Source organism: Halichoeres trimaculatus, unplaced genomic scaffold (assembly GCF_033239565.1).
Source record: "Halichoeres trimaculatus isolate MK-OKI-2021-1 unplaced genomic scaffold, fHalTri1.1 fHalTri1_scaffold_5, whole genome shotgun sequence".
NCBI lineage: Eukaryota > Metazoa > Chordata > Actinopteri > Labriformes > Labridae > Halichoeres > Halichoeres trimaculatus.
Window position 1 is genome coordinate 7045319 of NW_027437183.1, and position 16116 is coordinate 7061434.

General features: G+C 40.6%; 2 protein-coding genes and 1 pseudogene across 2 annotated transcripts; 1 reads left to right on the top strand and 2 right to left on the bottom strand.

The window, feature by feature from the left end:
* Window positions 1–33: 33 nt before the first annotated feature.
* On the bottom strand, window positions 34–5703 carry LOC141790983 (uncharacterized). The gene is made up of 8 exons (XM_074671156.1): window positions 5544–5703; window positions 5187–5260; window positions 5027–5107; window positions 4866–4925; window positions 4678–4767; window positions 1368–3255; window positions 968–1117; window positions 34–884 (listed from the first exon to the last, which is right to left on the bottom strand). The coding sequence occupies exons 4-8, from the start codon at window positions 4914–4916 to the stop codon at window positions 649–651; spliced, it is 2415 nt and encodes an 804-aa protein (XP_074527257.1). The 5' UTR covers window positions 4917–4925; window positions 5027–5107; window positions 5187–5260; window positions 5544–5703; the 3' UTR covers window positions 34–648.
* Window positions 5704–9061: 3358 nt separating this feature from the next.
* LOC141790041 (nuclear factor 7, brain-like) lies at window positions 9062–10468 on the bottom strand. Its single transcript, XM_074669673.1, has one exon. It carries the CDS (start codon window positions 10466–10468, stop codon window positions 9062–9064), a length of 1407 nt encoding a protein of 468 aa, XP_074525774.1.
* Window positions 10469–13983: 3515 nt separating this feature from the next.
* Window positions 13984–15570, top strand: LOC141790042 (UDP-glucuronosyltransferase 2A3 pseudogene; annotated as a pseudogene).
* Window positions 15571–16116: the final 546 nt, after the last annotated feature.

Here is a 16116-nt window from a genome sequence, read left to right on the forward strand (position 1 = left end):
TGGCAATACCACTACTTTTAGTACTACTAATAGTATAGGCAAACAATGATGTTTTTATGCTTAATGACTTTTATTTAAGCATGATGGTTAAGGGTTAACTTAGACATGTTTTTAAAGCAGTAGAAACATAACTGGTGTTTTGTTGATAGAGAAGTTACAGAAATGCAATCCTTGGAATTTTATTGAATGTTTCTTGTCTCAAAGCCAAGTCAATCTGAACCACAACAAACAGCAGAACCAGATGCAGAAGCCTACAGTAGACCTGGTAACTTGGTCTCAGAACTTGTCTCACAAACACAAAGTTAGCTTTAAGAGAAACATGGTAAACAAATGACTGCACATAATTTCTTTCCAATGGGTCTGAACACAAATAAAAACACAGTTAAAGACATGCTGTAATTCTACAAAATGTGAGTGATAACTTGGATCTACAAATAAATCAAACCCCCAAAAAGGATCAGTGAACATGGTTAAATCAGTTGACAGAAATGCACATATGTTGCATGAAATACAAATACGGAGACTGAACAGTAAAACAAATAGCAACAAAAGGCTGTCATTAAAAAAAAATCTATAAATCTTTTTTCTCAGCAACATGATAAACTTAAGTAATTGTTCTGCTCTCTGTGGTTATTCTTGCTGAACCAGTCACAGTTTTTTGTTGGCTTTTGAGGTCCTTTTCAGGGCAGTGATCCTGTTTCTCACGTAGTCCTTTACCCCTTTCCACGTGCGGGTGCTCAGCGCTTCAGGCTCGGCCTCAAGACAATCAACGCAATCGTCCTTCTGAGGCACTTTGTGTTTTTTGATGAAACGCATCATGTGTCTTTCAACAGCCTCAACCTCGGCTTTCTCCCACGTCCTGTGGACAGCCTTACCTTTTGAACCTGTGGGGTAAAAGTTGTGAATAAAAGAAGTGAAATTCTGCAAAAATATGTTCAGCTTAAATGTTTAAAACCACAGTGACTACCTTTAGAGTCTGCTTGGATGCGTTGTTGAGGTGTCTTCCTCTCGTTGCCTCTCCCTCTTCCATGTGCTTGTTGAGGGTGGAATGTTGATGGACCACGGTGTGAACTGGATCGCTCGTTCACATCCCATGATGCAGCTTGGTTCAACCTTTCTGTGAAAAAAAAAAAATCGACTTAAAGGTTCAAACTTCACACAGTTCTATCTAATGCATTGTAGCAAAACATAACAAACTTTTGTAAATCTTGGCGGACTTATGAGTTTATCAACATTCATCAGCTACAGCTGTTTTTTTCTCCTGAATGTGTTCTGGCATTTTTCCTTTTCTACAGCCTGAAGCAGACCGTAGAATAGAAAAATGCTCAAGCGATGTGTTTTTTCACTTGTAAAAGGAAGTTTCTTACCATTGGATTGCAGTCCAGCGCCCTCATGCTGGTCGCTGGCCTGTTGCAGGGTTTGCCCTCGATTGGTTGAGCCTAAAATCTGGTTGGCCTCATTTTCGTCTAGGTTCATCATCTGTATCATTTCTGCATAATGCTTCCTGATCTTTTTTGAGTCCAGCACTTCTGGATTCTCAGCTCCGCAGGATCTGGCGTATCTTTGGATGCAGTTTGACCCATGGTAGGCAGACAGTCCCTGAGTTCGGGCAAACAGGTAAAGGTTCTTCTCAGAGACTCCACACACCTTCCTAACATCCACGAGGAGCTCCAAAGCTGACTCGAATGATGGCTTCAAAAAAATGGGGACAGTTCTTCCACATTTCCCTCGTATGTCGATTCTTGTGAAGAGGCCACACATTGCTCTTTCCATCTCTGAGACGGATGCATCCATGCCAGTTTGCGAGCTTGACTTTTTCCGTGACATGAAATCTTTAAGTTCCACATGCGACACCTCTCTGGCACATCTTCTGTTGAAAAGTATTGTCCGGGCGAGCACTGCCTTGCACAGAGCAGTGTAGTTTTCTGTAGAGGTAGTGCCTCTGAGTTTTGTCTCTGCAGCTTCATGAACTTTCTCCAAATAGGAGTTGAGGCGCTTCACATCTCTAGCTAATGGCACCTTCTTTTCTTTCTGCAGTTTAGTTTTTCGGAGCGTTTTTAATGCACATGAAGAAATATTTGTTGACCACTTTGCTTGGTACACAGAGAGGAACTTTCGTGCAGACTCTGCTGCACTTTCATCCCCACGCTTCACTGCGTTTGCCTCAACAATAGCACAGGCCTTCTGTAAGCTATAGCCAAGCTTGACTGCAAGTGATGGCGCCTTGTATGTTTTCCTTTCCTGATCATAGCCGGCCAGGACTTTCACAGAGGACACCACGTGTGGAAAGTTTGAGGGCACAAAGAAGTCCTCCAGTTTCTTCATGGGGCTTGCTTTTTGAGCTTCCAGGACCAGTCTTGCTGCCTGACGGATGTTTTGCCTGATGTATTCATGTTTCTTCTCATCAGATCCATGTTGCTTACAGAAGAGCTCACCTAACTGCAGGACAACGGGATCATCCATGATAGCTCGTGCCACGTCATCGTACTGCATCACAGACAGAATGTTCTTCAAACCATCAGTCATGTTGAGGTCATCTAAAGCTTCCATCGCACACAGCGACAATATGCGTCTTCCTTTATCCTCTGACTTGTTTTCATTTTTCACCCTATCTGGACATGACCACTTGTGCTTCCACAAATAACGCTTCAGGAAAAGACCTCGGCAGTGCAGACAGTGAACAAAGTCCTGCGCTTGTCTGGTCAAATTTGGGCGCTTTCGTGCAGCAAGTTGACCCTCCCCTTTCTTCAACACCTCTTTGTTGTGAATAAAATTCCCTTGATTTATTAGTCTTTTCCATATCTTTTGTCTTTCTTTGGACTTCTTGGGATACTGAAATGCAACTGCGACCTCTGGTTTGTCGCTGTGGATCGCCTCCAAATGTCGTGGCAATTTGGTAACTGGCTTAAAGCAGAACAGGCAATAGTTTTTTCTCCCATTAGCACGTTTCTCTTTAGAATTTGGATTTCGTGCCACAACAATTTTAGAAGACTTCTTCGGTGAAACTGATTTTGTCTTAACTGGAGAACCAACATCACTGGGCTTACACAGAGGACTTCCTGATTCTTGGGGCTCTTCAGTTGGCAGAACAGGTTTTTCATCTACTGGGGTTGCAGGACGGCTGTGATTGGAGTCATCTGAGGAGAAGCCGGCCGGGTCTGGTATAAACTCAGAGAAGTCAACGTCACTCACAGGGTCATCCGAATGATCGCCATCCTCTGATTCTCCAGAGTTATGATCTTTTTTCAGGCGCAACTGGAAAAGATTCAAGCAGAAAGGTCAGCTTTTCAATAACAATGGTACATTTTATTTGAATGGCGCCTTTCAAGACACAAGAAGTACAAAAGTTAAAACGCATAATTACAAAACAAGTTGGCACATTGAAACAGATGTGTTTTGAGGTGAGTTTTGAAGAGTGAGTGATAGGTGTTGCGATGAGCAGCTGAATGTCTCACTGCCCGTGGTTGAGAGGTGGACACAGGGGACAGTAAGATGGGTGGAGGAAGAGGATCTCAGGAGTAAAGACATGGAGGAAATTATGGAGGTAAGGAGGGGCAAGGTTGTGAATATCTTTGAAGGTGAGTAACAGTATTTTGTACTGTATGCGGTGACTGATGGATGGAGTCCTGGTGATGACACGAGCAGCAGAGTTCTGTACTTGTTGTGATTTATGGAGAGTTTTCTGGGGGGGACTAAACAGATGGGAGTTGCAGTAATCAAGTCTCAGGGTGACATGACTACGGACAAAAGTTTTGTTGCTTTTCAGCCTCGGGTTTACACGGAAATAGCGTTTTCAGCCAACCTAAAACGCAAACTTTTGAAAGCGGCCTCCAAAGTGGGATTTTTCTGAAACGCAGCCGACACTGTTGCCGTGTAAACAGTAAGCTGGCGTTTTCAGTAGTAACGCTGACGTCACACTCCACTTTGCGCGAGCGCATACTACAGTACAACAATACCATTGTTACGATCATCGCAAATTACCGTGTTGTGCTTGTGCTGCTCAATGTGCTGAATCTGCTGACTGTCTTTCAACAAAGTGTGCATCTGTTGCTCCACTTTTGAACTTAGTATTCCCCAATACACCAGATGATCGGCTCAACTCAACTTCGGTGGAGCTCTACCAAAAGTGGCTTCTGGATAAGACAGTTACAGAGCAGACTACAGGCCTGGCATGCTTACTACAGCATTTTCAGTTCCTCTGCGTTTCTGTGTAACCGTAGATTTTTTTCACTGCATTTTAGCATTTTCAGATAAAACGTTGTCATGTTAACAGGGCCCTAGACTCATGACCTGGGGGGGTTGTGGGGATTAAAGGAATTATCAATTGGAAGTGTAAAGTACTTTGATTTGTCACTGTTGAATTAGCTGTGAACCAGGATTTTATTTCAAGGAGGCAGTCAGATGGGGAAGTAGGTGGGAGGACAGAGGTGGGCTCAGTGGAGATGTAGCGTTGGGTGTCATCTGCATAGCAATGGAGCTGAATGTGATGTTTATGGAAAATGTGGCCAAGGGGAAATAGGTAGATTATAAATAGCAGGGGCCCGAGGACTGAGCCCTGGGGCACACCTGTAGCAATGAATTGAATTATTGATGCCAATGCTAGAAAAATTATGTACTTTCTGTCAAGGATTGAATCAAAGAATGACTCAAAGAGGGAAGTTTTTATAAAACATCTACCTCTGACTTTTCTGTAGGCAGCTGATCCTGCTGGTCATCACTGCTTCTAGTGTCCACACACTGGGATGACTCTTCCATTGATGGGTGAGACTTGAAAAAAGGAAATTCACTCAGTTATGTTAGTGCATATACTGAAGGTATACATTTTTGGACATGGTAGATAATTCATTTTTAAAATCTTGACCTACCAGATGAGCTGTGTGTGGAGTCTGGCTCGCACTGCTGTCTTCTGGAGGCATTGATTCCAGCTGTTTGATGACAGAGCAGATGTGAAAAGCTGTCAAATCATCTCTAAAAATATATATAAATATGTAAAACTCTAGAAGGAACTGTCAGGTGACACACTCACAGCTTTATCCAGCTCTGCTAGTTGTTGAAGAAGTTGGGCACGCCGATTCAAAAGTGACAAACGCTGCCTCTCATTGACGGCCTGAAAGCGGATCAAAAAACAATGTTTAAAAAAGTATGAACAAACGAAGGGATTTCGAATTTGCAGTAAATTCACTCACCCGAGGACTGATGTCCTCCTCTTGTGCCTGCTCTTTGATTGGAGGAGGAGTAGGGTTGGACTCACTCACAGCTCCTGAGGAAAAGACAGGGAAGAAAATGTGAGAGGAAGTTTCAAGCAACATCTAAACTAGGTTTTTAATCTGGATTACACCCTGTGTTTTGAAAACTGAAGAATTTTTTAGTTGCTGTTTGTTGGTCAAGTTTTTGTTTTTGGCTCTGTTGTCTGTTTATTCAATTTCCTGACAAGCGAGACCTTACAGAAATACCAAGAAAAAAAATAAATCACACAACTCTTCCAAAAACATAACAACATATTACTGTAACTTCTAAGGACTTGAGTTTCCAAAACACCTCACCTCTGCTCAGTGATGAAGGAATCCACTGACACTGCTCCCGAGAAGTGGATGAGGAAAAGCTTTGAGTGCATCCAGCACTAGCAAAGTCTGCAATCGCTCCTTCTAAAGCTGTCTGAGATGTACCTACTCGTCGTCCCCATGATGGAGAGCTGATGGGCAGATTTTGGTTTCTCTGGGTATGGAATAGTGAGGGGATAGTCTTCCCTTGGTTAACAGGGTGAAGCATTGATGAAGTGTGAGGGATTCCCTGGGCAAAGGGGTTAATCTGAGACACACTGGGCATAACAGCTTTGGCAAACAGTGTGTCTGATGAGGAAGTGCTGCTAGCTTGAGTGGCCTTGTACATTGCAGACTGATGAGTGTTGTTTGTGGACAATAAGGTGCCGGGGTCTCTCATACAGCTCTGATTGGGCACCTGCAGGTGGTTGTAGGAAGATCCCTGGTTAGACGAGGAGCCCAGACTGAGATGCTGAGAGGTGGCCACAGGGTTCAGGAGGGTTCCTTGAGCAGTAGTTGTAGACCAGCCATTGTGGAAGACCCAAGACTGACAGGGTATATGGCCTTTGTTTGCTGTCGGGTCATCCATCATTCTCCAACACCATCAGGTTGTTGCTTAATCATATTTCCCTGAAGGTAGAGAAATAAAAAAATGTTTAAAAAACTTGTGCTACAAAAGTGGTTCAAATTTTCTATTAATGACAAACGCACTGAGAAAAAAAAATCAAACAGATCTTGTAGAATCATGATTTGGTAGTAAACACAATGAGATAAGAAAGGGTGAAGAATTATCTGAAAATACAAAGCTGATAGGTTTGGATAGATCACGGCTACCTATTCGCAGATTTTGCTTTAGTTTCTTGTCCCCCTGCATAAATAAAGACACACTTAATGGCTGTGCAATACTGCTGAAGGCAATATATCCTAGCTTCACCCAGTGAAAGTTGCATATGATGTCATTTATTTGTGAATTTACTTCTCAGAACCTCCTCCCAGACTCTTTGGTGCTGTAGATGCCTCTGTTTTTATCCAGGAAGGCACTTCTAGAAACACAGTGTAGTGGTCATATCACATTTAAACCTGGGGCTCTTAAAAAGGAATTGTTAAAAAAAATTAGATGTACAATAGTCAAATATTTTATTTGGTGTGGTCTCTACCTACATTTCTTGTCTCTCTCAAGTCTGCTTGTAAATGCAGAGTATTTCTTTTGACAAACCAATTATAGAATATACAAATAAAACTGCCAAGTTAAAATCCATCAAATGACCCCATATATCAGACTTGGCTCAAAGTTTAACTACTTCACGCTGTTGGTCTCTGAATCTTGGGGGAATTCTGTTTTTGGTTGAGACATCAAGGCGAGGCAACAGTTATTCAACTCAATGGAGGAGATGAGGTTTGCTTTAACTGATTGAAAAAGTATAAATGTGCAAAAGCTGAGTCAGGAACAATGTTATATAAAAATAGAATTTCTCCGTTGCCATTACACATTGTGCAATTAAACTGGAATGGCACCCGTGTTAGTGCAGGTGGAGAGTAAAAATAAAAAAAGTCTGTGAAACAAACACAAAAAAACACCAATTGCATTGTTAAACATTATTTTGCATTCAGTAAAGTTACGTTTTAGGATAAAAAAAATATCCCCTTAGATGTTTGAGTCTTTTCAGGCTCTTTAACAGACGTAAAATTAAAATTATTGACTACAAATCGTTGAAACCGATTAGATTTGAAGAGGAGGTGAGAGGCTTTTGCTGTTACCTGAGGTGAGCATGCGCTTCAGGCTTAAGACTGTAATACCCAAAGACGTACTTTTAATTAAATAGGATACTTTACCTTTCATCTTCCCCAGAATGATTTTATATAAACACCTTCATTGTGAAGGAATATAAAACCAAACTGTCGCAAATCTTAGTGATGGGGTGTTCCTGTTGTTAGGCTACTGGGCTATCAGCTGCTTCGTTTAGCTTTTTGGACCGTTATACCTCAAAATTACCCGTAAAACCGGAAAATACCACAAAGGAGCAGATATAAAACCAGTTTGCAGGAAATGCAACTAATTCTAGTTTTTAAGAGATGAACACATGGCTGGTTTATTTCTATTATTGTTACCGGAAGAACTCACCGTTTGTTTTCCTCACAGTCAGTTCCGGGAGACGCTCTAACACTTCCGTTTGGATTTCACAATAAGAGCGGGGTGACACGAAGAAACCCTGATTTTGATTGGGTGGTTGAAATCATGACCTTTGAATCAGAATGTCTGAGTTTATTTCTGCAAGAAGTTTTTTATGGTTGATTCCATTAATTAAGTGAAAGAATAAATGACCTAAAATTTTCAAATGCATGTTCAATTACAGTCATCTTGGTCAGCTGACTCAATCAAAAATGTGTTAGTCTTGGCTTCATCACTTTGTGTTCAAAACAAACAAACAAACAAACCTCTTAGTTAATGGTACTTTGTGGCACTAATCAGTTCTTGGCAGAATTAACGGTGGTTTTTAAATAAATTTCCAGAGTAATCCTGATGGATTAGGAAGCCAGCATTCTTCGTGGGTGATGGTGCAGTAGTTGGAGTTTATTGCTTCACATCCGGAAGGTTCCTGGCTCAGAGAAGGGGGAAGAAAGGGAGACAGTAGGGTCTGCTGCCAGTTGCCAAGGGGACACCATGAAGGGACTCCTAAATTAGTATTATGTCCACATTTTTCACTTGGATATGCATCTTTTTGGCTCATTTAAGAAGTTTCAGTACACAGAGAGGGTACATAAAGCGTTATTTATTTGTATAGCCTATGTGTAGGCCACCCTTGTTCAAGTCAGTAATGCAAAAATATCCTTGAAATGATGTATTAAAGAATACGTATTTAACCAGCAATATGTCTTTCTGAATAATTTTATCTTACACAACACTACTGACTTTTTTAAACTGATGCATCAACAATTTACTTCAGCAAATCAGAAACATGGGGTGGTAATAATAACTTAACAAGTACCTCAGAGAATGAAAAATAAAATGTAAAATTGTTTGTAACTTTTTTTCTGTAACTTGTACACATTGTGTGAGTTCAACACAGTGATTTTTCTCCACACTTTCGATTTTACAGTAAGCACAATGACCGACATAAATGTTCACAGATCCAAAAAAAAAAAAAAAAAAGTTTCTAAGTAATGTTGATTCAATCATGGTGCAAACCATAAAGATAATTAACAGTTTACATCTGTAGATTTCAGGAAAAAACCAAGATCCTCCTAAAAACAAAGTTTAGGAAAGAAAAAAAGTTATCTATTCACAGTACTTCAGATACACCCCAAAAGACTTCAAGTTTCTCCTTAAGACAATTTAGTATGGTCTCACAAGTGGAGAATTATTCATAACAAGTTCACATTACGATTATATTTGGCCCAAACTATTAACTACAAAGCTGATTCCAAACAAAAACTTAATAAGTTAACGATAATATGAATTTGTTAAAAGGCAGCAAGCAAAGCATATTTCTTTGGCACAAGCAGTCACACATGAACAAACATCAAAGAGGAATATCAGTTGGACAGATTTTGATATCAGCTTTTCTTCCAATATTAAAATATGGGAAGACTGTCTCAGTGAAAGTGTCTCTGTGAGTGAAGATATGAGTCATGTCTCTAGGGTCGTAAAAGGACACCTCCCCCCTTTCATAGTCCAGCTCGACCCTGATCCTCTGGAGACTCTTTTCCACTGTGACAGTCTCACTAAGGCAGTTTGTGTATTTCCCACTACGATGGCGTAAGCACCAGATTCCATTTTCAGGTGAAGCAGTTATCTCTCCCTTCCTGTCGACTGACTCTTTAGCCACACCCACATTCCACACAGGATGGTCTCCCACCTCCACCTGCCAGCTGTGTTTCCCTGAGCTGAAGCCCTCAGAGCCCAGGATGTTGACATAATACGTGTGTCTCTCTGGATTGACTGGAAGCTGCTGATATGTGTCTCCCTGTCTCACACTGGTCAGATCATCAGACAGATAGAGATAACGGTTTGCTGTGTTTGGGTCCAGAATGACTGGACTGAAGCTGATCCTGTCCTTCATCTTCTCCCAGACTCTGAAGGACAGGTTGCCCAGGTGTTTGGCCTCATCTATCAGCACTCCTGAGACCAGCTGTGGATCTGACTCTGAGCACTGGACTCTGGCTCTGGTCTGAGTGGGTTTATAACTGCTGAGGAAGGCCACGTTGCGCTTCTTAAGGTCCTCTTTAACAGCAGAGATACTGACTGACAGAGAGGAGATCTGCTCTTGAATCATCTTCATCTCTCTGCTGATAATAACCCCCTTCTGCTCCTCTTCCTCCCTCAGAGCTTTCAGTCTGGACTCCTCTTCTTCTATCAGGAATTGGTGGAGCTTGTTAAACTCTGCTACAATCTGTGTCTCTGTGGACAACAGCTGCTTCTTGGAGTGTTGAATGACTTCATTGTATGTTTTCTCCACTTGTTTGTATTTGTCCCTTTTGTCCTGTAGAGACGTTAAGTCAGATTTCAGCTGCTCCTTCAGCTCACTGACTGCTTGATTTACAGAAATCACAGTGTGACTTTGGTGGAGAGAACCATCACAGTACGGACACACAGTTCTGTCATCTTCTTTACAGAACAGTCTCGGCTCTCCTGGATGTTTCTTACACACCACCTTCACCTTCTTCTCTCCTTTTTCCGTCTTGGATGATCCCGCTTTCTGTCTTCCAGCAAATGAATCCGCCAGTTCCTTTAGCGCAAAATTAACCCCTGGAAAACTTTTCGATGATTTCCTTTTACAGATTAGACAGCTGTTCTTGGTTGGTTCCCAGAATTTCTGCAGGCAGCTCGAACAGAAGCTGTGGTTGCAGCTCAGAGACACAGGATCTCTAAAAGTCTCTGAACACACAACGCAGTACTGGTAACTTTCAAAAAGGGCCCTTTCAGACATTCTTACTAATTTATCTTTCTTTCTTCCCTTTTTTCAACTTCTGAGACTCACCAAGTTCCTGAATCTTCTTTTGGCTGCTGTAAATACTCCAAGCCTGCGCTATCTGACACTCTGCAATGACTTCCAATCAATGTTGAAATCTTCTTTCACGCTCTTTACACTCTAAATATATCCCAGTAAACATTATGCAATGGCATTTTTATACCAGCAGATGGAGACTCAGGGCTGTGGAGTTTTTCTTGATGCAGTTTAAATGCCAGGACATTTTCCCCCTTGAGAAATAAAAATAAAAGCAATGCATATTTGTTTTACAAATTTTTTAGTCTCATGTCCACAGGTGTTTTTGTGTGACTGTCTTTAAAACTGAAAATGCTGTTAGGCAGCATCTTAATCTAGTCAACACTACCAAAATGACAAATATTTCCTTTTTAACTGATTTACAATGTAAACTATTTAAGATAAATGTTTCTATGAAGTTAAACCATCAGTAGATAGTGTCAGGATGTTATCAGAGGTTGGTGCACTCTCTATTCTCGTTTATCCAACTGTTCAAGAAATGAAAATAAAATCACTTTCGAAAAAATAAATTCTCTGGTTCATATATCACTTTATTTCCATACAACTTTTTAAAAAGTGAGGAGATTTAAGTCTTGTATTAACACATGCACATTTTAACAGGCTATCTGTCACTTATCCAGTCTGACATTTCTGTTTGCAGCCAGCAGGAACATGTCTGGAATCAGTCGTGACTGTTTATCGCCTGGCTTTCTTACTGGGTGTGTAAGATGCCGTCGAGTCACTTAGTCTATTTTAAAAGCTGTTTTCGTAAATCATTTTAAATCGATAAAATAAACTTTTCATTGATGTTTTCTTTTTGCCAACATGTTTGCATCTTCAGTTAGTAGCTGGGTAATAAGAGAAATATTGAATAGTTAGTGTGTAAATTGCACACACATTACCCCTTACTTAAAAATGTATAGAGGGATTATCAGTCTACATCATCATAAAGATGCGCACGTGTCTCAACAGCAGAAGCAGCATTTAGCTCCATTCATTCAGACAAGTTAACATTTTTTAAACACTAAATTCAACCTGTTAGAAGCATCAAACTGTATGCTTTTTCAGTGGACAGCTGTCAAAAACAGTACTACACAATAGAGGCAACTCCTGTCAAGTTTCGACTGTTATAGCTCAACCGGTGTTTCGGCATTAATAGTAACCATGCTAACTGGTGACTTTCAGCCGACGGCAGCCTTGATCAACAGCCGAGAGGGGTCATACTTTACACTGATACACCAGCGACGTCTGCGTGTGTGAAATTAAATGTGTGTTCTTTATCCAACCTCAGTTAACTAGGTTTGACTGCAAACAAACAACCTATAAATTATGGTTTACAGAAACTGATTTTATGACCAAAGTAAAATAAGGGAATATTATGAAACGATGTTTATATCCTGGTCTGTCACAGTCTTATAAGTGTCCATAGATAATGCAGTCATGAACATCAAGCGAGAGTTGTGTTTCCTCTCTGGGTACACGCTAGGTTTCTCAGCTAAATACGTCTGTCCATCTAATATCTGTCCACTTGCTGATCTCTTCTGTCCAGTGACTGCTATTTCACAAACCTGGGAGCATTTTGCTGTCCATCAAAGTGATGACATTAAGTTAAAAAATGTGTTTTTGGTGGTTAACTCCTTCACATTGGTTGACAAACCATTATACTCTGCAATGCTTCTGCACCCAAGTTGCGCACGCATCCGCCGTAGTTGATAAACAAATAATCCCTCCAAGTGTTCAGTTCAAAATGCAGAGTAAAAGCTGTGAATTCAACCCTTGATTGACCAAACCGGTACTCATTGACTCATCTTTCCTTATTCATTAACTCACTTATCAGTTTCACTTCTTTCTCTTCCAAGGAGGCCTTGAATCTCAGTGTGTTTTAGGTTGAAATCATGGTCATACAGGTAACACCAAGTAAAGAAAGACACATTCAAACAGGTGGATAAGCTTTAAATGTCCTGTAAACATTCTTATCATACACTACAGGATTATGGTATAAGACAATCAGATGTCAAGTTATAAAAAAACAGCATTATTGATAAGTACACCTGTAGAAGCAGTTGACACATCATGATAGTGAACCCCGTATGAAAACAAAATATAAAATAAACCAAAAGAAGCATCAGTTACAACCTAATCCAAAGAAAATCCAACTAAACAACATGATTCAACATCACTGCTGTGTGTGATCAAAGTTCAAGCGACTGATTTAGAAAGAGCAGCTTTTTGGCCAAAGTACAAGGTGTTACATCAGCGCCTTTATGGCAGGTGTGTGGAATGAAGAGTGTAAATTTGCTTGCTGTGTAGTATTACAAGTTATTTTTGGGGGAGGGATTTTTGGATGGAGTAGCAGTGGCAGTAACAGTGGCTCAGTGGAGTGTAATTCCTGTGTAGGTGGTCTAACCCAATATGTGTCTTTATTTGGATTTTCACAATAAAAGGAAAAATAAACAATTTTAACACTTGTTTTGGTATTTAAAAAAAGAATAAAGATAAATTACTGGGTACTCAAAATTTTTGTTATTATTGTTTTTTTTTAATTTACAATCAGCAGAAAAGGTCATGAACAACGATAAAATTAGATCAGACATCCTGTCCTCAATGTACTACCAAAATAAGACATTTTCCTATGAATTATCATAATTTATCTCTGTGTTTTTTTCAAATTTGTTATTAATCTGGTCATTTTCTGAATACTGTATCTTTTTTCAGAATACGTCTCTTACCTTGGCTGAGTGCTGACCTTTGAACAAACGGATAAACGTCCCATTCACAGAGTTTATGGAGTCCAGATCTGCAGAGCTCTCTGTGACTGGGAGGCTGTAGACCTTCTGCCCGACAGCTTTAAACTGTAAGTACATGAAAAACTATAACTAATTCGAAATATTGTCAGTCAGCTTTCATGATAGATTAACATCACTGTGTTTACTGAGTTTGTTGACCCTTTACTATCAGTGTAAGCACAGGTATTCAGAGATATGAGCATAAACATGAGTAGATCTCTTGCCTTGATGGGAAACTTTTGGAAGCATGGCAGGATTAGTGGCTTTAAAAAAAAGTCTGCACACCCCTGCTATGATGCAAAGTTTTGTGATATAAAGAAATTAGATTAAGATACATTATTTCACAATTTTTTTTATGTTACTATGACCTGTTCAACTTAACTGAAAATAAATGTTTGGCAGTGCATCTTTTGATTTTATTTCTAGCAGAAACCTGGAGCTTTTGGTCTGATTCTCAGAATGGTTTGTAATAAATTAAAGACATGAGCTAAGCAGCATCCTCTGTTGCTAGGATACTAATCATTGACGAGTACCTCATACATCAGAAAAACCCGAACTATTCCCCAAAGTCTTTAAAATTCCTCTTAAGGTTTCTCACAAGAACTTAAAAGATAAATTGTAAAATCATCCTTATATGCTCTCTTGCTTTGTGCACACAGCATCGCCTCAGAGATGATCCAGTTTAAACTGATGACTCTAGCTGCACTGCTCCTTTCCACTCAAAGTGTTGACGGAGGTAAAATCCTTGTTTATCCTGTGGATGGAAGCCACTGGGTCAACATGAGGGTCCTCATTGAGGAACTCCATTCCAGAGGTCACAACATCACTGTAATCCGAGAAGAAAACACGGGGCACATCCAGGCAGAGTCTGATCACTACCAGTCGATCACTCTTGATGTTGTCACTGGACTTAACATGGATGACTTTTATCGCTACATGACGAGAGTGCTGCACCTTCGACGTGACTTCCATGCTTCAACTTTATCCATTTTAAAAGCCAGGGAGGAGTTCATAACAATGCTGCATCATGCTCACAAAGCTGTGGTGGAAAAAATGCAAAAGATGTTTGAGGATGAAAAACAAATGCAGCGCTTCAAAGAAGCTGAGTATGATGTTGTTCTTACTGACCCTTTCTTAGGCGGGGGGATTCTTCTGGCTCATCGGTTAGGTCTGCCTCTGGTCTTCAATGTACGATGGACGATCTTGGCAGATGGGCTTCAAACGATTGCCCCCTCACCTCTCTCATATGTTCCTATACCAGGCAGCGAACTGCCAGATAAGATGACTTTTTGGCAAAGGGTGGTGAACATTTTGATTGCCTTAAGGGTGGTTTCCAGCCAGGTTGCAATAAAAGAGCATTATTATGCTCCGTTTGTCCAACGATACTTTGGTCCAGATGTCCATTATGATGAACTGGTTCAGGCAGCAGATATATGGTTGATGAGAACTGACTTTACCTTTGAGTTTCCTCGTCCCACCATGCCCAATGTTGTCTACATGGGTGGATTTCAGTGTAAACCCTCCAAAGCGCTTCCTCAACACCTGGAGGACTTTGTTCAGAGCTCTGCAGAGCATGGAGTCATCGTTATGAGCTTGGGGACCTTGGTGGGAACTCTTCCGAATGATATAGTTGAACACGTGGCTGCTGCTTTTGCCCAGTTACCTCAGAAGGTCATCTGGAGGCATACTGGGCAGAGACCATCCACCCTGGGAAACAACACCTTGCTGGTGGAATGGCTGCCCCAAAATGATCTCTTAGGACACCCAAAGACCAGACTGTTTGTGGCCCATGGGGGCACCAACGGACTCCAAGAGGCCATCTACCACGGAGTGCCCATCGTGGGCCTTCCTCTGATGTTTGACCAGGATGATAACCTTTTCAGGATGGGAAGGCGGGGTGTTGCCAAAGTGCTGGACTTTGGCACATTTGACAAAGACAACTTCCTGGAGGCTGTGAGGGCGGTGTTGTATGAGCCATCCTACAGGCAGAACATGCTGGAACTCTCCAGACTGCACAGAGACCAGCCCATGAAGCCTTTGGACCAAGCTATGTTCTGGATCGAGTTTGTAATGAGACACAGAGGAGCGGATCACTTAAAGACCAAGTCTTACAAGATGTCCTGGATTCAGTACCATTCTATCGATGTCATTGCTCTGTTGTTGTTTTTGGTCATGATGATGGCTTTGATTTGCATTTTCACAGTGAAATGTTTATGGTTGAAAATATTTCGTGAAAAGAATAATGCAGCCCCAAGATGATTTCAGTCTGTAATAGTCGTTGATTAAATCATACAGTTGCAAGAAAAAGAATTTACCTTGATACCTAAATTGATCATAAAATGTGATCTGATCCTAATCGAAGTCACAGCAACAGAGAAACATAGTATGCTTTAACTAACTGCACAAACAATTATTTGTCTTCATACTTTTATTGAACGCATCATGTAAACATTCATGGTGGAGGATGGAAAAGGTATGTAAACCCTTGTCCTTTGGCAGGACTCACCTCAAACATGCTGTAGTCTCATAATTTCAGTAAACTAACATAATAAGTCAAGAAAAGACAAAAAAGACAGTGATTCAACATAAATGTCTATTGAAACACTAGACTTATAATTACATAAATAAGACATAGCTGACAAACAAAACTCTTAGAACAAAAAACTGTCTGTAGCCTCACTGCTGAAGAAACAAGTAGTCATTTAGTTTACTGTAGCATCTGTAAACATTATTAACAATGTTAATTTGATCAAAATTTCCATCATGAAAGAGCTGTATTGTGGTATTATTGGCCATCCCGCAAAG